This window comes from Dipodomys spectabilis, unplaced genomic scaffold (genome assembly GCF_019054845.1).
Source record: "Dipodomys spectabilis isolate Male_0828 unplaced genomic scaffold, ASM1905484v1 ptg000129l, whole genome shotgun sequence".
Classification (NCBI taxonomy): domain Eukaryota; kingdom Metazoa; phylum Chordata; class Mammalia; order Rodentia; family Heteromyidae; genus Dipodomys; species Dipodomys spectabilis.
Window position 1 is genome coordinate 4,580,405 of NW_024870806.1, and position 26,593 is coordinate 4,606,997.

Here is a 26,593-nt window from a genome sequence, read left to right on the forward strand (position 1 = left end):
TCAGACTTAGTACTCTCTGAAGGCTTCTCCCAGCTTTCCCAGTTTGGAGTTCTGGGCATGGGCAACCTGCTGAATGCCCATCATCCATACATCATCAATCCATACACAGAGGCATAGAGTTACTGCCTTCTTTTTTTTCTTTGGCAGGTCTGAGGTTGAAATATGAGCCTAAGCCCTATCCCTGATCTTCTCTTTCTCAAGGGTAGTGCTCTCCCCTTGAGCCACAGCCCCAACCCATGTCGGATATTTTCCTGTGATCTCTTGGAAATAAGAGTGTCGGGACTTTCTTGCCCTGGCTGAATTCAAATTGTCATTCTCTACATCTCAGCCTTCTGAGAAGCTAGGATTATATACAGGAGCCACTGACAACCTGGCTTACTCCTCCTCCTCCTCCTCCTCCTCCTCCTCCTCCTCCTCCTCCTCCTCCTCCTCCTCCTCCTCCTCTTCCTCTTCCTCTTCTTCTTCTTCTTCTTCATCATGACTAACTTAAATCTTCACAGTGTCATTCCAATGGTTTGCATTCAAAGTAAACTATCCAGCCCTGGAATTCAAATGCCAGGGCTGCCACCCACAAATGGAGGGAGATCCCGACGAACTAGTTTCTATTTTTGTGAATGTTATCAAAGTAATAATTAAATTTGCAGTTAATTCATGATTCTATTTTAGAACTAAAAATTATTGGTTTTATATCTTCCATTCTAGCACCATGGTTTGATTCCCCTAATGGAAGGATATTGACTAATATTTAATTAATGTTTTGGTAAGTATTCAACCATGATACTTCATTCAATGGAGACCTAACTTAGTAACTAATAATTGGTAACTATATATATATGTATATACAATTTAATTATATCCTCACATTCTCTCTCTCTCTCTACACACACACACACACACACACACACACACACACACATATATATATATACAGCAATCTACACATCTATCAATGTATATATTGGGCACTACTCTGGCTTGATCACAGGTCCTCAGAACTTCCTGGCAGCTCAGTTTGCCAGAGGCTGGTGTGCTAAGACAGTAACTCCATTTATGGATTGGCCATTGTAGGCTGTGAGTTGAAATCCTAGCATGGCCAAAAATTTATTCATTGATTAAGAAGCCACTTTTGACACAATTTTTGTCCTGAAAAAAGTCCTGGGTCTCAGTATGATGTATAATTCATATGCAAATATATCCTGTGGGATAGGATGTAATAACTGAAATGTTATATGGGTAATAATACTAAATAAATAAGGGTAATAAACGTAATACTCACTAAACCCATGTATGTGAATAGATATCATACATGAATATTATTTTTTCCAGTGCTGAGGCTTCAGTTCAGGCCTTGGGAACTGGTCTGAATTTCTTGTCTTCAAGGACAGTGAGTTTCCCCTTCACCCACTGTGCCACAGAGTGACCAAACCCTCAGTTCAAATCCCAGTCCTTCCAGAAAAATGGTGCAAATTCCAAGCCAGGGACTTATTTTATTAAGTTTTGACCCAGCACGGGCCTTGAACTCGGGTCTCAGCATTTCTGGAACAGCCGATCCTTGAATCCTAGGACCCAAGTTCAAATATCAGAGTTGGCAAAAAATAAATAAATAAAAAGGAGAAGGATAAAACTAAGAAGTTCAAGGAGGTGGTTTTACATTTTTTTCCCTTTGCATTGTGACCATACTGGGTCTAAATGAGAAGGCCCAGAAAGTGTACATGACCTTGCATGCTGATGTTTGGCTGGCTATTAGGGAAGCCATAGACAAAACCTCAACTTATGCCTGGAGGTTGAATCCCGGGACTGCCACTAATGATTGGCGGGAGATTCTAAGAAATGCATTCCAATATACATCCATACAAATGTTATAAAAGTAACAAATTAGTATTTAGTGTATGAGTATACTATAAAATTATACACAAAAATTATTATACATTGACTAATTTTCAATTAATACTTTATTATGTATTCAACCATGATACTTAAAAATGGAAGGAATAATTTAATTGTCAATAATTGGTAGTAACATAATATATGCAATTTCATAATATACAGACATTTTTCTCTTGTTTAACGTATTTAAATATATATATATATATATATGTATATATATATATGCCAATGTACACATTTATCTTTTTATACACTTGTCACTCCTGGGGCTCAGTGGTATAGTGATGGTCAGTACATACAAAGCCCTGGATTCAATTCCTCACTACCACATGCACATAAAAATCCGGAAGTTGTGCTGTTGCTCAAGGAGTTGAGCACTAGCTTTGAGCAGAAAAGTTAGGGACTGTGTCTAGACACTTACTCAAGACCCAAGATGGGCACCAAAAAAAGATTGAATGTTGTGACTGCAACTCTATAAAGATAGGACTTCAAATACCTTATCATAGAGCAAGCTGCCAGCTGCCATCTAACCTGACTTAGCCAGAGGTATACAACTACAACCAAGCTCCAATCCTTGCACAATCCTTGTACAAGTGAAACTAGGTACAGTTCTCATGTCCTGAGTTCAAGCTCCAGGACTAGTGTATGCACACACACACACACACACACACACACTTTCACACAAAGAGAGAAAGCAGAAGTGAAGCTGTGACACAAAATAGTAAAGCATTAGACTTCTGTCCTGAGCACCCAGGCCCTGTGTTCAATCCCAAAACTTAGCCACTCAGGGCCCAAGTAGGAGAGGTCAAAGGTTTCAAAATGTGATGAGCTTCACTAGCTGTACATGACAGGAAGTTTGTGATATCCAACACGTGCTTAGATTTCACAAGCTTCCAGAAACCTAGGAGAGACATCATAGGCCCATCATCACCCTCAATGAAACATTTCATTAGGTTCAGTGCCCTAGTTTTCTGTCAGACGGACTCCTGAATTATATTGAGCACTGTATCTGAACACCGGAATATAGTCTCACAAAGGCAGGATAAGTGCATAGAACTTGGACTGCCATGGGACATGGCACAAATAAAGGCTTCCTGTCAAACCAGAGCACTGGGAAGAGAGATAGCTTGGGGTACAAAGAGGACTTTTTCTCTTGACCTTCAGAGCCCGCCCACACTCCTCCTCACTAATTGGCCCAGATGGAGATGTTTGTTACACAGCTGTACAGGAATGAGGCCTTTTGTGGGCCTGTCCAGACAATGAGAGAGACTTCTTCCAGCAGGCCTGGGATGCAGAGAAACCCTCAGGCTACACTAGGAGCAGTGAGGGGAACCCTGAACACGCAATGTCATAAAAGCAGTCTCTGTGTTATGAACTCATTGTATTGAATACAAATTTCCTAGATTGGTGTCATTCATCATAGCTACTCTGGAGCTTCACCTATAGGAATACATCCATACATACACAAAGATAGAGGTACAGGTTCTTTTTGAGGGGTCAGGTCCTGGGATTGAACCATGAGCCTGGGCATTGTCCCTGAGCCCCTTTAACTCAAGGCTAGTTCATTAAGCTTGAGTCAAAGCCCCACTTCTGGATTTTTCTATGATCTCTTAGAAAGAGCAGTGTCAAGGACTTTTTTACGTTGGCTGGATTTAAATTCAGATTTTCTACATCTCAGCCTCCTGAGGATCTGGAATTACAGTCAGCAGTCACGGGCACCTTCTTTCTTTTCTTCTCCATTTTTTAATCTGGAAAATCTGACTTCTTAACGGGTCATTCCAATGGTTTGAACTTATAAAAGACTATCCAATGTTCTTTATAGCTGTTTTCTCTGAGAAAGATTTTCTCTCCTCATCTTCCCCTCTGGTCACAGGTTTGAAGCCAAAAGTGAGAAATGAGTGTCACAGGATTGAGGAGCAAATGTCCACAGGACATGCCAGTTCTGTCACTTAACATTGAGTTGCAGTGAATTTACTGTCTCAGGCTGAGAGGACTGAAAGCTGGAACAATCCTCATACTGTCTGTATTGCTTGTTTTGCCTTTAAAGGGATCTAATAATTATGAGTGTTTTGTGTCTCCAACCTTAATTATCTAGAACACACTAGAACCATCTTCATGTTTCTGTTTTCTCTAGTACCTTTCGACATTTAGATTAAAAGTTTGTGTGGAGTGGCTCCTAGGTGAATCCCTGAGGAAAGCTACTGGAAGCCTCCTCAGGAGATCACCATTCAAAGCCAGTCCTAGAACAAATTTCTGTGATTCTTGTCTCCAATACACCACCAGAAACCAGAAGTGGAGCAGTGGCCTAGAGCGTAGAGCTCCAGTTTTGAGAAAGTTGAGCAGGAGATACAGGCAAGACCAGGCAGAAAAGCCTGCTAGTTGCTTACGTTACAGGTCTGTGTCCTTATATGATGCACATTGAAGCTCTCAGCAGCCTTTATTTACATTTTATTATGAGGCTAATGCAGGAACAGTCACAAATCATTCAGGGGAAAAGAAGATCAGAGTGTATAGAAATAACCGGTATTCAGAAAAATACACTTGAGGATACAAACTGTATCATACTTGTAAAAACTACGATTATGAAAAAAAGATGAGGGGGCTGGGAATGTGGATTAGTGAGAGAGTGTTTTCCTAGCATGTAAGAAAAAGCCAGAATTGGTGCTGTGGCTCAAGTAGTAGAGTGCTAGGGAAAGTGCCCAAGCTTTGAGTTCAACCCAAGAAATGTCAAAGAGATAGCTAGGTAGATAGTTAGGTAAGTATATAGCTAGATAGATGGATGGATAGATAGATAGACAGACAGACAGACAGACAGACAGACAGACAGACAGACAGATAGACAGACAGATAGATAGATAGACAGACAGACAGACAGACAGACAGACAGACAGACAGACAGACAGACAGACAGACAGACAGACAGACAGACAGACAGACAGACAGATAGATAGATAGATAGATAGATAGATAGATAGATAGATAGATAGATAGATAGATAGATAGATAGATAGATAGATAGACAGATGAACAGACAAACAGATAGACAGATAGATAGACAGATAGATAGATAGATAGACAGACAGACAGATAGATAGATAGATAGATAGATAGATAGATAGATAGATAGATAGATAGATAGATAGATAGATAGATAGATAGATAGATAGATAGATAGATAGATAGATAGATAGATAGATAGATAGATAGATAGATAGATAGATAGATTAGATAGATAGATAGATAGATAGATAAATGATACATGAATCTGGTCTTGGATGTCAGGAGGAAAGAAGGGAACAATTCCCAGTCATGATGCATTCTACAGTGTGCCAGGCCACGAGCATTGCCTTCACACAACCACAAAGTAGGAAGACTGTCTCTTTCTCACTTCTCAGGCAGCAAAGGGACCCAGAGCCAGGAAGGCAAAGCCGAGTTCTAACTCAGATGCTTGGAAACAGAAGAGAAACAGCCCTGCATCTCCTTGGACTGGGGATTTGCATTAATGATGTGGGGAATGAAGGAAGGAGAAAGGACTGGCAGAGGTAGAAGAAGGGCCTTCAAACCTGACAGATGGAGAATCAAAAACCCCTCCCTAAGACCAGGGAGCAGGGTTTTTCTAGTCTCTTCTTCCCCTCTCCCCCACTAAACTGACTCTCTATTGAGGCTCCATTCACCTGAGGGAGGAAGGTTAGTCGTTTGAAAAGGCTGAGAAAAGCCTGACCCTGGTGTAACTCTAACAAATGTTTCAGGTTTCCCCTCATTGGTGACTGTGCCTGGAATGAATGAAGTGGTTTTGCAGCTCACTTCCCTGTTGAGTGTGTACATTCTGCCTCCTAATCCTACAGGCCTAGGTCTCTGCACCTAGCTTGGCTTTTGAAACTGTTTTATGTCCTTCAAATACAGTGTTACACTGGAGTTCTTTCAGCTAGCCGGCCTAGGGCTTGAATCCTGAGAACTTCATTTGAACCTTGGATGGGTCAGTGATGTTTCTTTCCTTCTATAGCTTGAGAACTCTAAAAACGTTTAGAGTGAATATAACTTCTCATCACCAAGGGAAACACACGAAGCTGTTGAACATCTGACCTTTCAGAAGTGGAAGTCAGAGTGTCATAGACTTTCCTGCCCTTGTTGGCTTCACCCTGTGATCTTCAGACCTCAGGCTCCTGAGCTAGGGTGATGGGTGTGAGCTAGGTGATGGGTGATGGGTGCTCTGCTAGGTTCAGAACTGTAATGACATTGACAATACAAGTCAACTGCTTATCTCAATGGGCTTGGGGCGCATAGTAAGCCTTTCAACATTGGACCTTTCTGATCCCTTTAGCACACAAGGTTATAATGCTAGAAACTAAGAGGCTGGGCATATGGATTTGCTATACTTGAGCCTTAAACTCTGACTCCAATTCTGGTGTACATCAGCGTTCATTTTCCAGAGAATGTTCTCTTAATTAGCAAATAGGAAAAGTACTTTGATTAACCCTTACTTTTTTCAAGTTGTGTGTCTTATAACAAGCCTGGGCCCTGTCCCTGAACAATTCAGTTCAAAGTTAACACTCTACCACTTGAGTCACAGCGCCACATGGTTTTTTTTTTTTTTGGTGGTATCTGGGACATAAGAGCCTAACAGGCTTTCCTTGCCTGGGCTTGAACTATGGTCTTCAAATCTCAGCATCCAGAGAAACTGGGGTTCCAGGTGTGAGCCACCACCATCTGCCCTATTGTTTTTTAGAGTCCTAGGGCTTCTTTTTTTCAACGCTAGTACTCGATCATTTGAGCCACTCCATTGCTTCTGGCTTTTTCTGAGTATGTGGCACTGAAGATTCAAACCCTGCTATTCATGCATGTTGAGCGAGCTCTTTCCACTAAGCCACATTTCTAGGCTTGCCCTTACAATCTTATCCCACAACTTGCCTGCTCTCAAGAAAAGACTTCTAAGTGTAAATCATTAAAGAAATCCCTATAGGAAGGTGTTCAAAGATAAAAACACAAATCTATTCCTTGAGAGATACTCTAAATATGTTAAGACTATGACAAATGCCTCCATTTAATTATATATCATGTTTCAACACAAAAAGTTTTAATGAAAAATGAGTCAATGTCTTAAATTATTGTGTATAATTTTATGATAGGTATGCAAAATGTAATAAATATTATAATAATAATAAATAAAATAAACAATAAATGAATGAATTAAATAAAAAATAAAATAAATACAAAATCAATAATAAAAATCATAATATGTAATAAACATACATATGTAAGTATATATCCTATATTACACATGTATAGAGATATCTTTTCCATTGCAGGGCCTTCATTCAGGCCATAGGAACTCTAGCCTGAATATATTTTCAAGGACACTGAGCTTCACCTTCACCCATGGTGCAAATGAGTTACCTAGATGGTGAGATCAAATCCCACAAACGATAGAAATATTGGTCCAGTTCCCAGACAGTGACTTAATTTTTTAATGGAAGCAGTTATGTTTATTCAGTTACATACTGAACATTAAAAAAAAAGCAGTGTAGAATTTTGTACAGCTATTCAGATGTCCTTTCCTAACTCCCAAAGTGCTTCTCTGAACACTACATTGTTTCTTTTTTTTGTATGTTTTTTATTGTAAAAATGTTGTACAGAGGGGTCACAGTTACATGAGTATATACATGAGTATATTTCCTATTGAGCATTATTGCCTGCTCCTTTGTTTTCCCCCTATGATCCCTTCTCTCCCATCTCCACAACTACTCAACCTGCCAAGCTCAGTGACTTAACTTTTTAGTTTTGGCTTGACACTGAGTTTGAACTCAAGCAGTGGCAAATCTGCACTTTCCTCACATTGCCACAGACTTACCAAGATCCTGAGGTCAAATCCCAGGCTAGGAAAGAAAACTGAGGGAAATTCCAAACCAGGGAGCTTTATTTCTTTAATATAGTTAAATAATTAATTAATTTTTTCTTTCTTTTTTTTTTTTGGCCAAACATGGGGCTTGAACACATGTCGTGGCAACTCTGCCTCAGCTTCGAGCGCTCTAGGCTGGGTGCTGCCTCGGGACCTGTATCCAGTCCTGGAATCTTAGACCCAGAGGGCTTGCAGGAAAAAAAAAGTGGGATAGTATGAAAAGTGGCAAGCTGCAGAGGGCTGGGGGTTTTATATTTTTTTCTTTGCATGGTGACCATCCTGGGTCTGAATGAGACAGACAGCTGCAAAGTGGACATGACCTGCCATATCTGAAGGCTGGTGTGCTATCAGGGAACCCATAGGCCAACCTGTCAACAAGTGTGACACCTGTTTTCCTTTCCTGGGAGAGTACTGGGTGTCTGGCATGATTGAGAACACATCTACAAATCTAAATGCTACTTGATAGGATGTAAACAATATAATACATAGTTAGGTATCATCACAGTCAATAAAATAAATGGTAAATAAATGAATAAATCCCAAAATGTAATGAATAACTACCACAAACATAATATAGGCTGAACATCTGTATGGAAGTTCAATCCTATCTTTAAAATCTATATAAGTAGTAGGTTTTCCAGGGCTGGGGCTTGAATTCACGCCTAGGGAACAGGCCTGACTTTTTGGTCTTCAAGCATGGTGAGTTTCCCCTTCCCCCACAGTGCAACAGAGTTACTTAGACCCCGTGTTCAAATCCCAGGCCTTGCAGATAAAAAATTGCCACACATTCCAAGCCAGGGAGCTTCATTAGAATTTGTAATATGTTTTTAAGTTCACTTTGCCTTTATTTGATACATTTTGATTTTATAACACGAGTTTTTCAAAAAAGGTGTTTAAACTTTTACATTTCAGCATAGCACATTGGTGTTTCTATTTTGACCATCTGCCATGAAGAGGGAGAATGAAAATAAGGACACCATTTCTCCCTAGATGGACGGGACAGTTAAATTTATTTCTATTTAGAATTATTTCTATAATTATAAACTCTCTGCATTTGTGTCATGTTAGTTTTCCTCAGTGCCTAACACGAAATACACTAGGGGATTCCTGAGAGCACAAAAGGTTGGGTTTCTGAATAAAAATTCACTTCTGTGAGGACAGTAGGTAATTGTAAGCATTTTGGGAATAAAATGGATTGTAAAATGAAAAACAAAAACATTGGGACTGGGATGTAGCTCAGTAGTGGAGAATTTGCCTAAAGAGCATAAGACTCTGGCAGAAAAGTTTCCTAAAGCTTAGAATGTTAGAATTTTATAATCTGTATGAACAAAATTTTTTTTGGTCGTGGGCCTGAACTCAGGGATTATCCCTGTACTCTTAAGGTCCATGTGAGCGATCTACTGTTGAGTCACAGTGCTACTTCGGTTTTCTAGTGGTTTATTAGAGATAAGAGTCTCACGAACTTTCCTGTCCAGGCCGGCTTTGAACTGCCATCCTCAGATCTCAGCCTCCTGAATAGCTAAGATTATAGGCATGAGCCACCTGTGCTGAGCATGTGAACAAGCTTCTTAAAGATTGATTCTGAGAAAAGAAACTTAGAATACAGTTTTAGTATAAATAACTTATAATGCCATGGTTAAGGCATTAATTCAGGAGTATTTATACATTGGCTGGTTTCTTAGTTTATTTAAAGTTATATTATATATATGCACTATTAATATATATACATATATTATTAAAAACATAGATTTGAAGTGTTACCTAAGAGCATATGTTCTCATGTAAATTTATACAACTGCACAAGCTTCATTCTTTTTTTTCCAGTTTGGTTGGTACCATAAATTAGGTGGAATTTTTGTACTGTTGTTTTGTTCTCTGTTTTTGGAAGATTTCTCTCCCTTTTATCCCTCTGCCCCTGCTCCCTGCACTTGAACTCAGCTTGCTCTTTCTTGGCTTGGTTGTTCATAGATGATTTTCTACCACTTCAATCATACATGTAGCTGGGCTTTTTTCCAGTTAATTAGAGATGATTTCTCTCAGGCTTTTCTGCCTTCATTGGCTTTGAAATTTCATCTTCCAGTTCTCAGCCTCCAGAGTAGCTAGGATTAAAGATGTGAGCCATTGGGGTGCCTAGGGATAAATTAGAATTTGGTTCGTGTATTCTTTCTGTTTTTCTAAGCATGGGATCATCTACTATAGAATTTCTGTGAATGTCCTGGGTCTGAAGTAAGATATATAATACATATGCAAATCTGTATAGTTCTCATAAGATGTAATGAATTCAATACTTGTTATAAGTGTCTAATAGTCAAAAAATATAATGAATGAATAATACAAAAATAAATACACTCAACACAATATGCAGTAAACATAAGTATGTAGATATTCATCATTTTTTCAAATGTGGATGAATATTACTTAACAGGGCTGGTGATTGAATTCAGGCCTGGGCCTGAATTGCTTGTATTCAAAGAGGGTGAGTTTCTCCATCCTCCACAGTGCATTAGAGTTTCCCAGACTCCAAGTTCAAATCCCAGGCCTGGAAGGAAAAAAATGAGCACAAATTCCAAGCCAGGGAGCTCCATTAGTATTTTTAATATTTTAAAATTTTTTAAATTTATTTATTTTTTATATATTTTATTACAATTTCTTTTGTTTTATTTATTTATTCATTTATTTTGTCAAGCACAGGGCTTGAACTCACGTTGTAACAACTTTGCCTCAGCCTCCATCATCCTAAGCTGGGATGGTGCAGCTTCTGGGCCCACAGCCATTCCTGGAATCCTAGGCCTCAGGGGCTGACAGTAAAACAAATTGAAAATGGCACCGAAAAATTGCCGCGAATTGAAGACGGTTGACGGTTTCTCGGATTTCCTTCCTTGCATGGTGACCATCCCGGGTCCAAATGACATGGCTGCAACCTATAGGTCACTGGGCATTGCTGAAGGCTGGCAGGCTGGCAGCGAAGCCATAGGCCAATCTGGACACCTAGGCCCTGAGTTTGAATCCTGGTCATGCCAGTTACAAAAGACTGGAGAGACTAAGAAACTGTTGCCTATCCATAGGAACACCAGAGGAATGTGATCAATGTCATGGTTGGATAAGTAGTTTGTCAATCAGTCTAATATAAAATTAAACCCAGTAGTCAGAAGATGTGTATTGATTTTAATTCATAGTTTATTATGCATTAAAAGAATACGCATGTGTGTGTGTGTGTGTGTGTGTGTGTGTGTGTGTGTGTGTGTGTGTGCGTGTGTGTTTTGTCAGTAGTGGGGCCTGAACTCTGGGCCTGGGCACTCTCTCTCAGCTTTTCAGCTCAGGGCTAGTGCTGTAACATTTGAGACACAGCACCATTCCCACATTTTCTGATCATGTTGTGCTAGGGAATTGAACCCGGGGCTCATGCATGCAAGACAAGCACTTTCCCAGTGAGCCACCTTCCCAGCCCATAAAAGAATATTATGGATTAAATAGAGTTCTCACTACATACCTGTGAATCACTAGGAAGGTATTTTATGTCATTGAATACTAGAAAGACATCACTGGCAGTATCTAAATTTCTAAATATATATTCATTTGTATACTACCGTCTGCATAGAAAGGTTTTCCTATCTTGGCCAAACCTGTATCTTGATCACAGGTCCTAGGATCCACCTGGCATCTGAATGTGCTAGAGGCTGTCGTGCTGACAATCACCCATTCTTGAATTGGGCCTCCTAGGCCCTCAGTTCAGGCCCCAGCATTGCCAAAAATTCTTCTTGGAGTAAGATTCCAAGTGTGATATCTGGTTTCCTTTTCTGTGCAAGTGCTGGGTGTCAGGTATGATGTATATAATATGTCTGCAAAGCTACATGCTATGGAATAGATTCGAATTAATATAATAAATGTTATAGGAGCACTAAGAGTCAGTCCATAAACAATTGGTAAATAAATAAATAAATAATAAAATATCATGAATCATTCCAACAAACACGATATAAACTGAATATATGGATGTAAGTATAAATCATACAATAAACATGTCAATATATGTTATGTTCTCCAGGGCTGGGGCTTGAATTTAGGCCTAGTTAACAGGTTTCAATTGCTTGTCTTCAAGGGAGGAGAGCTTCCCTTTCTTCCCGCCCCCCACCCCACGCAATGCATCAGTGTTATCCAGATGCCAAGGTGACATCCCTGGCCTAGCAGACAACAAAATGGCATGAAATCCAAGACAGGGAACTTCAGTAGTATTGTTAATTAATTAATTAATTAATTGCTAAGCATGGGGCTTGAACTCAGGTGGTGGCAACTCTGCCTCAGTTTCCAGCACCCTAGGCTGGGATGGTGCAGCCTCTGGACCCACAGCCATCCTGGGTCCTAGGATCAGGGGCTGACAGGAAAACAAAATGAAAACACCCCCCAAAAAAGCCGCAAGCCACAGGTCAGCAGTTTTTGTTTTTCTCCCTTACGTGGTGACCATCTTGGGTCTGAATGACATGGCTGCAACCTGTAGGTCACCTGGCATTGCTGAAGGCTGGCGGGCTGTCAGCGAAGCCATAGACCAACCTGGACACTAGGCCCTGAGTTCGAATGCCGATCATATCACTGAAAAGGGGCTTGATTGCCAAAGAAACTATTGCCTGTCCATAGGAACACCAGAGGAATGTGATCAATGCCATGGTTGGATGAGTAGTCCGTCAATGAGTATAGCTTAAAATTAGACCCAATAATCCAGGACAGGGATTGATTTTAATTCATTGGTTTATTATGCATTAAAAGAAGGCTATTGGGGGTTGGGAACGTGGCTCAGTGGTAGAGTGCTTGCCTTGCATGCCTATTGCCCTGGGTTCAATTCCTCAGCACCACATAAGCAAAAAGAAAAAAGCCAGAAGTGGCACTGTGGCTCAAGTGGGAGAGTGCTAGCCTTGAGCTGAAGAGCTGAGGGACAGCATCCAGGCCCAGAGTTCAGGCCCCACGACTAGTCCCAAAGGAAAAAGAAAAAAAGAATACTATTGATTAAATGGAATCCTCACTAAATACATGAGAATCGGTAGGAACATAGTATATGTGGTTGAATACTAAATAAACACCTCTGGCAGTACCGAAATACGTAAATCTATATTTATTTATATACCACCATCATCATAGAAAGTTACTGCTATTTTTTCCAAACCTGGGGCTTGATCCCAGGTTCTGGGATCCACTTGGCAGCTGAATGGGCAAGAGGCTGCAGTGCTGACACTCACCCATCATTGCAAAAAAATTTCTTCCTGGTGTAAGATTTCAAGTGTGACACCTGTTTTCTTTTTCTGTGCAAGTTCATAATATGTCTGCAAAGTTACATGCTATGGAATAAGTGAGAATAAATGTAATAAATATTTTAGGTGCACTTACAGTTCGTAAAATAAATGCTAAATAAATAAATCAATAATAAAACATATTGAATCACTCCAACAAACACAATATAGACTGAATATATACATGTAAGTATAAATTATATATTTAACGTGTCTATAAATTTATGAGGTGTTGAATTCAGGCCTAGGGAAGAGTTTACTTCATGCATGATTCTCATAGGAAATGGTAGGCAAGACGTATGGCACAACGATTATTTTTAATTAAGAGTTCATGAACTGTGACAATAAGAATCACATTCAGGAACTGGAGACAATGGGAAAGATCCAAGAATCAGTACTCACATGTTAGATAAGATTCCAACACAGCCCACCACATCTCCTACTCTATCCAAATAGGTATTTATTAGCATACTAGCTTCAGCTTATGAATGGATGAATATTGTGCCACCGGGGCTTGATCTCAGGTCCCAGGTACGACCTATCTCCTTCGTTGCTCACAGGCCAGTATCCTCATCTAGACCCTTTTGCAAATTGGGACTGCTAAGCTCTGAGTTCAAAACCCAATACTGCCAAAAGAAGAAATGTGATGTGAGAAGGCCGTCGATCCACCTGTTTTCCTGTCCTGTGAAAGTTCTGGGTCTCAGGGAGGATGGAGAATTCTATATAGTCAAGTCTATAGCCATAGGAATAGGTTGTCATCTGTGTCGGCACAGTTATGTCTGTCATCATACTCAATAAAACACAAAATGCATCCATGACTAAGACACACAATAAAAAGAGTAACTACACTGAACACATGATGCATTCCACACATGTATGTAAGTACAGATCCTATGTGTAAAATAGGTGGGTATATTATTTTTGCCAGTGCTGGGGCTCCAAATCAGACCCTGCAACCTGGCGTGATATTGCTGTCTTCAAGGACGGTGAGCTTCCCTTTCCCCCACAGTGCTATAGATTTACCCAGACTTGAGTTAGAATCCCAGCTGTGGCAGAAAAATGGTTCAAGTTCTGAGCCAAGGTGCTTTATTATTATTATTATTATTATTACTACTACTACCAAGGAAAGAATTTGAACTAAGTTTGTGGTAACTCTGCTTCAGCTTCAATCATCTTAGGTTGGCGGGCTGCCATTGGCCTATAGCTGATCCTGGGATCCTAGGCCCTGAAGTCTTGCAGGAAAACACACACACACACACACACACACACACACAGAGAGAGAGAGAGAGAGAGAGAGAGAGAGAGAGAGAGAGAGAGAGAGAGAGAGAGAGAGAGAGAGAGAGAGAGGGAGAGAAAGCAGCGGAATGGATTTTTTACATTTTGTTCCTTTCCACCGTGACTATCCTGGGTCTTAATGACATGCCTACAAAGGGTTCTTCACCTTGCATTGTTGAAGGCTAGCGGGATATCGGGGAAGCCATAGGCCCATGCAGCAATGTAGGCCCTGAGTTCGAGTCCTGGTCCTGACACCTACCAATGGGGGGAATTCCCAAGAGACTCATTCCTGTGCATCGAAATACCAATGGAATGTGAGCAAACTAATGATTGAATGAGAAGTTTCTGCGTGCATCAGTGTAGTCTAAAATTAGATGCAATGATCCTAGGACGCTGATTGATCTTAATGAATAGTTTATTAAGCATGAAAAGAATCACAGTCCTTCAATGGTGGCATAGTAACTACCTAAGAGTTGGTAGGAATGTAGTTGATAGGTAGATTTCTCTGGCACTCTATACAAATATATATATATATTTATTGGTATACTACCACCTGCCTAGCCATGTATGGCTATTTTGTCCACCCCTGTGGCTCAATCTCAGGGTCTTGGAACTGCCTGGCAGCTTCCTGGGCTAGAAGTTGCCGTGCTGACATACCCATTCATGAATTGGATCTGCTAGGCCTTGAGTTCAGGTCTCAGCACTGCCAACAATTGGATCGTGGAGTAAGGAGCCCAGTGTGACACCTGTTTTCCTTTTCTCTTAGAGTCCTGGGTGTAAGAACTACCTTCAACTTATGAAGGGATGACTGCTGTGTTCCGTCCCCCGAGCACCCCCTACCTAAGGGCTCCATCTCAGGTCCTGGGAAAGGCCTTGCTCATCAGTGGCTCACAGGCTGGTGTGCTCACATGGACCCATTTGTCACTTGGGTCTGCTAGGTCCCGTGTTCAGATTCCAGCAGTGCCAAAATTCACCCTAATGTCAGAAGCCAATTGTTGCACGTGTTTTCCTTTCCTGTGCAAGTCCTGAGTCTCAGCTAGGATGGAGAATGCATGGGCCAACCTGTGGCATGGGAATAGGTTGTTATCCATGTCAGATCAGTTATACTTGTCATCATATACTCAAGAAAATACACAATACATCCATGAATAGCATACAAATTAGAATAATTACACTAAATGCACAATGCAGTCCACACACAGATGTGAATATATATCCCATGTTTAAATGATCCATTCAGGACTATTGTGGCCTCCCTGGGGCTCGATCTCTGTTCCTGGGAAAGGCCCAGCTCCTTAGTGGCTGGTGTGTTCACCATGACCCATTCACCAATTGGGCTTGCTGGGCCTTGAGTTCAAATCCCAGCACTGCCAAAAGATTCACGTTGATGTGAGAAGCCAAACGATCCACTTTTTTTCCTGTCTCATGAAGTCATGGGTCTCAGTGAGGATGGAGAATTCTATATAGACAATTCTATAACCATGGGAATAGGTTGTCATCCATGTCAACACCGTTATGTCTATCACCATACTCAATAAAATACACAATACATCCATGAATAAGACACAAAATAAAAGGAATAACTACACTGAATGCAAGATGCATACCACTCCTGTAGGTGAAGAGTGATCCTATGTTTAAAAAAGGTGGGCTTGTTATTTTGTCCAGTGCTGGGGCTTCAAATCACGCCCTGGACCAGGCCTGACATTCTAGTCTTCAAGGATAGTGAGCTTCCCCTTCCCCCAAAGTGCAACAGAGATACTCAAACCTCAGTTCAAATCCCAGCACTGATAAAATTTCATTCTGTTGTCAGAAGCCAGTCGTTGTACATGTTTTCCTCTCCTGTGAAAGTCTCGGGCCTCAACTAGGATGTAGAATGCATAGGCAACCCTATAACCATTAAAACAGGTTGTCATCCATGTCAGCACAGTTATACCTGTCACCATACTCAGTAAAATACACAATAACTCCATGAATTAGACACAAAATAAGGAGAAGTGTACCGAATGCAAGATGCTGTCCACACATGTATGTAAATATAGATCCTATGTTTAAATTATGAATTTATTACTATTTGGCCCTCCCTAGTACTCGATGTCAGGTCCAGGGAACGGCCTATCTCCTTCGTTGCTCACAGGCTGGTGACCCTTGACCCTTTCTCCAATTGGGTCTTGTAGGCTCTGAGTTCAAATCCCAACACTGCCAAAAGAAGAATCTTTATGTGAGAAGCCCATCGATTCACCTGTTTCCCTGTCCTGTGAAAGTCCTGGGTCTCAGCTAGGATGGAGAATGCACAGGAAACCCTATAGCCTTGGCAATAGGTTGTCATCCATGTAAGCATTGGTATATCTGTCACCTTACTCAGTAAAATACACAATACTTCCATAAGACAGACAATAAGAAGAAGTACACCAAATGCAAATGCTGTCCACACATATATGTAAATATGGATCCTATGTTTAAATTATGAATTTATGACTATCGTGGCCCACCCTGGAGATCAATGTCAGATACTGGGAATGGCCTAACTTCTTTGTTGCTCACAGGCTGGAGTGTTCACCTTGAACTATTTGCCAATTGGTCATGCTAGGCCCTGAGTTCAGATCTTAGCACTATCAATAATTGGATCATGGAGTAAGAAGCCAAGTATGACACCTTTTTTTCCTTTTCTCTGAGAGTCCTGGGTGTCAGGCATGATGAAGAACACATCTACAAATTTAGATGCCATGTAATAGGATGTCATCCATGTAATAAAGGCAATGGGTGTCATCACTGTAAAATCATTGGTAAATAAATGAATAAAACAAAAATACAAGGAACAACCACACCAAACGTGTATGTACTGAGAATCCATAGGTAAGTACAAATCCTGTCTTTACATTGTATATGAATAGTATGTTTTTCAAGGCTGGAGCTTGAATTTTGGCTTAGAGTACAGGCCTGATTTTCTTATCTTCAAGTACAGTGAGCTTCCCCTTCTTTCACAGTGCTGCAGATTTACCCAGACCCTGAGTTCAAATCCAAAGCCTGGCAGAATAAATGGGGTGAATTGCAAGCCAGGGAGCTAATTTCTTTTAATTTTTTTTTTCCTCAGCAGGGAGCTTGAACTCAGGTTGTGGCAACTCTCCCTCAGCTTCGATCATCCTATGCTGGGGTGCAGCCACTGGACCCACAGCAGATCCTGGGATCCTAGACCCCCAGGCCTTGTGTGGCAAAAATATTCAGAAAAAAGCGGTGAGATGGCCTTTTTATGTTTTCTTCCTTTGCACGGTGACGCTCTTGGGTCTGAATGACACTGTTGCAAAGGGTACTTCACCTTGCATTCCTGAAGTTTGGCAGACTATTGGGGAAGCCATAGGCCCACGTGGCAATGTAGGCCCTGATTTCGAATCCTTGTCCTGACACCAATCAATGGCAGGAGATACTAAGAGACTCGTTCCCATGCGTGGAATAACAAGGTAATGTTATCAATGTCACAGTTGAATTAGTTGATCGTGAATGATACTCTTATAAAATTAGACCCATCATTTCAGGAGACTGATTTTATTTAATATTTATAAGCATTAAAAGAATACTTTTATTTACAGGAATGCTGTAATTTCAAGATATTGATTGATTTAATTAATAGTTCGTTAAGAATGAAAACAATGACAATAATTACATGGAGGCATAATAAATACCCAAGAATTAGTAGGAATGTAGTCTATATAACTAAATAATGTATAGACATCTCTGGCACACTATAAAGATATTTATTTATTAGCGTACTACCATCTGCATGTCAGTCTGTTCTTATTTTGTCAACCGCAGGGACTCGATCTCAGGTACTGGGAACTGCCTGTCAGCACAATTTGCCATATGATGGCAGAATGACACTCACTCATTCATGAATTGGGCCTTGCAGGCTGTGATTCAGATGCCAGCATTCCCAAAAATGAATCGTGGAGTAAGAAGCTGATGGTGACACATGTTTTCCTTTTCTGTGAAAGTCCTGGGTGTCAGGTATGAAGTGTAATATATATACAAACCTATATCCTATGTAATCAATGTAAGCACTGTTCTATGTGTCATAATTGTCAATAAAATGAACAGTTAATACATGAATAAAACAAAAAATAAAATGAATAACTACACTGAATGCCACATTTGTATATAATTATAAATCATATATTTAAAATTCACACAAATAGGATGTTTTCTGGTGGTGGGCATTGATTTCAGGCCTAAGGAACAGACCTAAATTTCTTGAATTCAAGGAGGCAAGCTTCCCCTTCCCACACAGTGCAACAACAGTGTTACCCAGACCATGAATTCAAATCCCAGTCTTGGCAGAAAAAATGGCATCTCCATGGTATGTGATGCTCAATTCTTAGGGACTTCATTTGGCCTCTATTTAATGAATGTGATTGTTTAAATGCTTCATAAAGTATTAATTATTATCGACCAGTGTCCTATAATATAATTGTGTATAATTTTAACCTTGAATCATTCAAGAACTGCCCATTTAATCATGACATACATCACATTCCATTGGTAATCATATGAATAGGAATGAGTTTCTTAGGATCTCCTGCCATTTGGAGGTGGCAGGACTAGGATTCTAACTGTGGGCTCCAGCTCCTACCACTTAAACCTGACGATAGGGAACTCACAGGTCTGTCCAAGAACATCAGTAAGACCAATGATTAGGCAGGCTCCAGTGGCTCTCAGCAGTCCTCCTTGATATTACAAGGCTGTGATAGGAGGATCATGGTCAACGTCACCCTAGGCAGGAAAGTCCTTGAGACTCCTGTCCAATTTGTGCCAACAAAACCAGAAGTAAAGGCATGTGGCTTCATTGGTAGAGGGCTAGCCTTGATCAAAAGCAGCTCACAGACTGTGCCCAGATCCTGAGTTCAAGGTCTGGGACTGGGAACAAACAGACATACACACCAATCTGTGCAGCCATCCGGCTAAAGCAGGTAACCTTCTTGTCTCCAATTGGATTGGACAGAGTTCCCTGGGAAAGGGGCTGCCATCATCTTGACTCCACCCATTCTGCCTGCATCACAGGATTCCAGCCACACTCCCATTCTTTCATGGTTCTTTCTGACCAATGGGATACAAGAATGGTGGCCATGCCCACATTCCATACTGCCCAGTAGCACTGGGATTCCATCTGTTGGTTGACACCACTACCAACAGTTGAGGAAGGTAGAGGTAGCTGAGTGATGAGCAAGAGACTCGAGGCCTAGGAGGAGAGGCCTTGCTCAGCCACCATGTGCCCGCCTGCACTCTGGCCCCCTCCCCCCCTTCTCCGTGGCACAGCATTTCAAACCTGGTGCTGCTGGCTCAAACCCAATTTGCCTCTTGGATTCGTCAGGCAATGGTGCAATGGTGTGCCTCTAGCCAGCTTGTGGCACTGACCTAGTCCTGGCCCCCTTGTCCTCTGCTCTGGACCTGATGTCCGCCATTCCACTGCCATTGCTGTTCTCCCCACCTGGAGCAGCTGCCAACAGATTTTGCCAGCAGCACATGTGAGTGGCGACCACACAGGCCCGCTCCCTGCAACCCCATATCACCCCCCCTCCCAACCACGACCAGCGCCTCCTCTGTGCCCCACACTCTGGCCCACGGCTTGCCATAAATTTGCCCCAGGAGTGGGGGGTGGGTATTCACCCGAGGATCCCATCCCCATCTACAGCATCTAATGTCTCAGGAAATGGGGAGATGCAGGGTTGGGTGATTAGTGGACACCACAGAACCCCTGACCTGGAGCAGTGGGAGCCACACAGCCGCACATCTGCACCCTTCCTTTCCCTGGTGGGAACCTGGTGGGGAGCAGCATGTTCACACCTGCCTTCTGGGGTCTTTTCCCTTTTTCTGGGGATGGGAGGCATTGGATGCAGAAGATAGGCCCCCCCTTTCTGTGTGAACCCTTGTCTTCTGTGCTCGGTCATCCTTTCACCTGAAGACAGAGAGACAGAGAGAGAGATCATCTTTCTCCTTGTACAGCCTAACTGTGCTCAGGTGAGTAATCACTTGGCAAATTGCAGGTGTTGCATGGATGAGTCTTCTGTCACCAGTCTGGATGTGTGTGTGTGTGTGTGTGTGTGTGTGTGTGTGTGTGTGTAGCAGTGAGTGGTAACAAGGAGGCTGAATGCTTTGGTAACTTCTACCTGCTATCTTTTGGGCATGCATGGGCATCATAGCTGAGGTCTAGGAGCCTGGAAACGTGAGACGCTTGAACGGGACACAGCACTATTAAATTACAAGAACAAGGGATCTGTGTGCCCTGGAACTGTGTACTCCATTGGGCCTGTTTGGTGGCAGTGGGAACTTGGGAGGACCTAGGAGTGCAGCCTGCAGGGGAAGGCTTCCCCGGAAGACAGAGAGCATGGCCAACATTTAGTAAAGATATGAGTCCTGCTAGTATGGAGTGCAACAGCATAGGTCAGACTCTGGGTCTTCCAATCATGATCTCTGATGGGCGAGGCCAACCCTACTTTAAATCTTGAGCTGTGATCTTCAGATCTCACCCTCCTGAGTACCTAGGATTATCGGCATGAGCCTCTGGCACTGGGAGTCTGGTTCTTTTTGGTATATTAGGGTTTGACCTCAAGGCCTTAGGCTTGCCAGTCAGGTCTTCTACCAGCTTTTCTGTCTTGGGCATTTCTGAGACTTAATATATGCTCAGGTTGGGGTGGATCACAGTCCTCCTATCTGTGACAGGCATGAGCCACCAGGTTCGGTCCTCTGTAGTTGGGATGGTAGACATGTAGAGCCACGCTCAGTCAGTGGTTTAGATGGATTGTCACAAACTCAGTCCACAGCAGCCCATTTTTGACCACAGGTGAAGCTCTGGGTTGGGCCTCAACCATTGGACTTCAATCTCCTCATGGGACAGTTTTGAGAAAACAATTTATTAATACAGAGGGATCTCTAGAGCAGGGCCAGGCACAGAGTTAGGGGCTGTTAGATACGGTTCTTGGCAGTTCTGTGAGTATTTGACAGAAAATACCCGGAGAGATCTCAGATGGTGTGTGTTATTAATGTTGTGACAGGTATGGGATTATGAAACAAAACACGACTCTCTTTCTTTAATACCCAATCCCCATGAGGAACAGGATCCTTCACTTTGTTCAGATTTGAAGCTGGGGAAACTGAAGCACAGAGAAGCTGGGTGACCTACTTATGACTCCCAGCTGACAGGAAGCTCGGCCTGACTTCTCTGCCATGCTCCCTAGGACAATAGGTGTTATTCAGTCTACTTCTTGTGGTGGGAAGTCCACTTCTTTTCAGTCGTGGGACTTGAACTCTGGGCCTGGGCCAGCTCCCTGAGCTCCTCAGCTCAAAGCTAGCACTCTATCACTTGAGTCACAGGACCACTTCCAGTTTTCTGGTGGTTCTTTGGAAATAAGAATCTCACAGGTGTTCCTGCCCGGGCTGGCTATAAACCACAATCCTCATATCTCTGCCTCCATTGTACTTAGGATTACAGGCCTGAGCAACAGGTACCTGGCTTAAATGTAATTGTGACCTTCTTTCTTTTTTTTTTCTCTCTCTCAGGAACTGATTGAATGGGTGCTGGAGGAGTTGGCTCAGCATCCCCAATGTAGTTGATACCAAGGTGGCCCTCTCATTCTGGAGGTGGGCTGTGGGTCAGGAGCTGTCTCGCTCAGTCTGTTGTATCAGCTCCATGAGGTAAGTCCCTCTGTGCCCTGGCTAGACCGTGAACCGTGACAGTTATTCATTGTCTATCTAGCCTTACTGGATTCAGTACTGTGATCAATGACCTTTTCTAGCAAAAATTTCTGGTTAAAATTATGATACATAGCTATGGAATGAAAATTTAATGTCATCTTAATAGAGTCATTTAGGGTTCTGGGAATGTGGCTTCATGGTAAAGTGATTGCCTAGCATGCATGAAACCCTGGGTTCAATTCCTCAGTAACACATAAACAGAAAAAGAAACACTGGAATTGGTCCTGTGCCTCAAGTGGTAGGAATTGAGCAAAAAAAAAAAAAAAAGCTGAGGAATAATTCCCAAGGGCTGAGTTTCAGCCCCAGGACTGCCAAAACAACAACAGCAGCAACAACAACAATGAACATTTAGTTAGTAAATGCAAAATAAAGAATCCAAACTTGGAATATATAATTGTTCCTTCCATACTGATACTTGATAATAGTCCCTAATTCATGTACATTACCTATATTAGGATACTGTGTTGAAAAAAAGTTTTGTTCATTAGGTCAGGGCAATTAATGCCAGGAATGTGCTTAGATGTCAGGTGAAGATTAATTCTGGAAATTCAAAGATTCCAGGATTTTGAGAGGGGTCACTGCTAATCACAATGAGAAGGGTAGTCTAAGTGAGATTTGGAAATCATTTTGGCCAGTCATAGCACCAAAAAGGCAGAAGATAATTAACAGTCATGATAGAAGAGAAGGAATAACTCCAGATGGAAGCAAAAAAATGATAGTAGCTAAGGTATAGCAGAAACAGTTCTAGTGAACCATTTTTGGTTATTGAAGAACTAGTTATCAACTAGGCTTATTCCTCATTGCTTTAGCATTCTAAATCTCTTAGGCTAGATAAATGTGTCTCCTTCTATGCTGTTCTTTCATACCTGATATCCTTTGTTTTCTAAAAATCTGTCTTTCTATATTTCTCTATGAACATTTCCTAATACTAAATACACCTATACATATGTCACAGGATGCTAATGTAAGGGCCCCATAGCTCATGAGTCATTAATGTAACAAAATGGAAAAGGAGGAGATATTTATTGCTACCTCAATTTTTCTGAAAAGCTGCAATGTCATCATTTGGTTCAAATTTCCATTCTCTGTCTACATAGTGTCATTAAGTGAACATAAATGCAAATATGAGCCGGGTGCTGGTGGCTCTTGCCTCTAATCCTAGCTAAAACCAGAGGATTGTGGTTCAAATCCAGCCTGGTCAGGAAAGTCCATGAAACACTTATCTTCAATTAGCCATCAGATACCCAGAAGTGGTGCTGTAGCTAAAGTGGTACAGCATTCAAGTTGAGCTGAAATGCTGAGAGACAGTGCCCAGGATCAGTGTCCAATCCCCACAATCAACAAAAAAGTGCAAATATGGCTTTAATTTTCCCCCAAAGGAATGATGAAGTCAATATTAATCTTCCCAAAGGATTCAGTGCACCTACTTTTGCTGAGTATGTAGATTTCTGGGAGTGATATAGAGAAAGCATTACTTCTATGTGGAACGTGAAGCCACTTCCTTTCTAAATAACGCTTTATAATCACGTAATTTTGTAAAAAGGAGAATGGAAGAATTGTTGGGAGCCGACAGTAAAGGTCCAACGTCATCTTGACCCTTGTGCTCACTTGAAGGCACATACAAGAAACTGGCTTTCATGAAAAACACCAGGTGTCCGGGTTTGCCTTGCTATGTCTGTAGAATTTGTTTTACTTTCTATCAGATGACCTGGTCTTGTTTCTTTCTGCACCCTTGTTTTTATTAAAATTTTCCTTGCTTTTCTGCACTATGGTGACCTTAGGCTACCCCTTGACTTCTAATAGTACAAATAAGGAGAGTTAAAAATAAACGGGGCCGCAGTCTTGAGCTGCAGACCTCCCGACCCCATCCTTTGTCTTATGTCTTTATTTTTCCGTCCTCGCCCCCTAAATCAGGAGTCTCTTTCATTGCCGGCTGGTTCCGGCAAGTGGCGCCTGAACAGGGACCCTGAAAACCTGGGATCAAGGCAGAGGACCCCGCTAAGGTAAGAGTACGTGTCCGGAAAAAGAGTGGGTGATAGTATAGTCGGGAGTAAGAAATTATGGGTCAAGGAAACAGCTGCACATTATATGTGCAGGCTCTTAAGGGCATGCTTCAAGCTCTAGGAGTAAAAGTTGGACAGAGTCAATTAGAGAGCTTCTTTCGCTTTATTGAGGAAGTATGTCCCTGGTTTCCGGAGGAAGGAACCATTAGTTTAGAAACTTGGCAAAAAATAGGAAAAATGATTCAGGAGCATTATGATGCAAGTGGCCCTGAAAAAACCCCAGTGGATGCTTTTACACTTTGGAATTTAGTTCGAGACTCTCTGGACCCCAGACATGAACAAATAAAATTTAATCAGTTGATTAAGAAAGTTGGACAGGGTAACGAGTCTCGCCCTGCCCCAGGAGCACATACTTGCTGCCCAAAAGAAATCAAATACATTGATAAAAGTTGAATCTATTGAGTCAGAAAATGAGAAAAATTCAGATGGCTCGGATGCTGAGGAAAAGTCAGATGACTCAGATACTGAGGAAAAAATATATGATGAGCCTATTGAGGATAAAACAGTCCATTTTGAGGAAATGTTAAATTCTTTTATGAAAAAATTGTCACAGATTGAAGCAATGCAACGACCCCCTTTAAGGGTGGATGTTTGTGAGCCCACTTTAACAGCTCTAGGGGACTCAGATTTCTTTCCGCCACCCCCTCTGCCTGTTATTCCCCAGACGCAGTCTGCTTGGTCTGCGCAGCTTAGTTGACCCAGGCCTTTGAAATTATCTAGTCCTCCTAATGATGAATTCCCTCTTTGGACAGGGGCTATTTGCCCTCCCAGGCATAGTGCCTTGCAGCTCTCATTAGCACAGGCTGATCAAAGAGGGGAGGATATTTCTGGTTTTCATTTATTTCCTGTAATGGAGGACCAAAACCAACAAAGAACTCACCAACCTATTCAATTTAAACAAATAAGAGACTTGAAAAACGCTTGCGCTCAATATGGACCTACAGCTCCATTTACGCAGGTAATTTTGGAAACATTGTCCACTGATGCTTTATGCCCTAATGATTGGAAACAATTAGCCAGAGCTTATCTTAGTGGAGGAGATTACTTGTTGTGGAAGTCTGAATTTGTGGAACAGTGTCAGGCCACAGCAGAGGTTAATAGGGCTAATAATATAACTACTACTTTTGCAGAGCTTGCTGGGGAAGGTGCTTATAATGACATCCATACCCAGTTAAATTACCCTGTGGGCGCATATGCTCAGATTAATGCCGCTGCTAAGCATGCCTGGAAGAAACTTCCTAACTCTAATAAGACTGAGGATCTTTCTAAAATTAGACAAGGACCAGATGAAACTTATCAAGACTTTGTCTCTCGGTTACTAGAGGCAACAAGCCGTCTCATCCAAGATGGGGATGCCGGTATGGTTCTTGTACAATTGGCATATGAAAATGCTAATGCAGCTTGCCAAGCAGCCATTAGACCACTTAGAAAAAAAGGAGGAATAACTGATTATATTCGGCTCTGTGCTGACATTGGCTCATCCTATATGCAGGGCCTCACACTGGCTGCTGCACTTCAGGGACAAACCATAACTGAATTCCTCCGCTCTCCCCAGGGAGGCAAAAATGGAGGAAGATGTCCCCAAATTGCTGGACCTCCTGGCAGCTGTTTTTCTTGCGGCCAAATGGGCCATCTAACAATTCAATGTCCTAATCAGAAAAAGGGAGCTAAACTAAGGAGATGCCCCCGATGTAATAAGGGAAGACATTGGGCCAGGGATTGTAAATCTGCTTTTGATAGTGCTGGCCATCCGATTCTGGAAAACTGGCAGAGGGGCCAGCCCCTGGCCCCTCAACAAAAAAACGGGGCAGCCCTGTCCTTTTCACAGCTTCAAGCCTACCTGCTGGCAACCAACAGCAACAAAAACAAACGGTTTCCAGTCTCCTCAGAGCAACCCCAGGAAGTGCAGGATTGGACCTCTGTTCCTCCACCTACACAGTATTAACTCCTGAGATGGGAGTTCAAGCTCTGCCTACGGGCATAGTTGGCCCCTTTCCAAAAGGAATTGTTTGTCTGTTATTAGGCTGCAGTAGCTTGGAATTGAGAGGCCTACATATTACCCCAGGAGTGATATATCAAGACTATACTGGAGAAATAAAAATTATGGCCTCAGCGCCTACTGGAGTTATATCTATTTCTGCTGGGCAATGAATCACTCAGCTGGTCCTAGTTCCTTTAATCTCTGTTGGAAATTCTGTTACTTCTGTCTCTAGAGGCACAAAATATTTTTGGGCCTCAGATGTAATTTGGATTCAAAATATAAAACAAGGAAGGCCTGAACTTATAATTTATATTCAAGAAAAGCCTTTTCAAGGTGTGCTGGATACTGGAGCAGATGTATCTGTAATAGCTAAAAAATATTGGCCTTCTCACTGGCCGCTTATTGCCTCTCTCACATCCTTAAAAGGAATTGGCCATGCTACAGATCCACAGCAATGCAGTGCTATTCT

The 26,593-nt window shown here is 41.8% G+C and overlaps 1 protein-coding gene across 1 annotated transcript; it reads left to right on the plus strand.

Moving 5' to 3' along the window:
* Positions 1-24,140: 24,140 nt before the first annotated feature.
* LOC122116230 (endogenous retrovirus group K member 10 Gag polyprotein-like) lies at positions 24,141-26,088 on the plus strand. Its single transcript, XM_042689890.1, has 4 exons — positions 24,141-24,462; positions 24,551-24,821; positions 24,915-25,958; positions 26,001-26,088. The coding sequence occupies exons 1-4, from the start codon at positions 24,141-24,143 to the stop codon at positions 26,086-26,088; spliced, it is 1,725 nt and encodes a 574-aa protein (XP_042545824.1).
* Positions 26,089-26,593: the final 505 nt, after the last annotated feature.

Bases quoted from the DNA above. Each gene is read 5' to 3' on its own strand.
- LOC122116230 (XM_042689890.1), top strand. From the start codon at position 24,141: ATGGGTCAAGGAAACAGCTGCACATTATATGTGCAGGCTCTTAAGGGC. The intron at 24,822-24,914 runs GTCTGCGCAGCT...TTGCCCTCCCAG, and splicing joins CCCCAGACGCAGTCTGCTTG to GCATAGTGCCTTGCAGCTCT. The intron at 25,959-26,000 runs GTCCTTTTCACA...GGCAACCAACAG, and splicing joins CAAAAAAACGGGGCAGCCCT to CAACAAAAACAAACGGTTTC.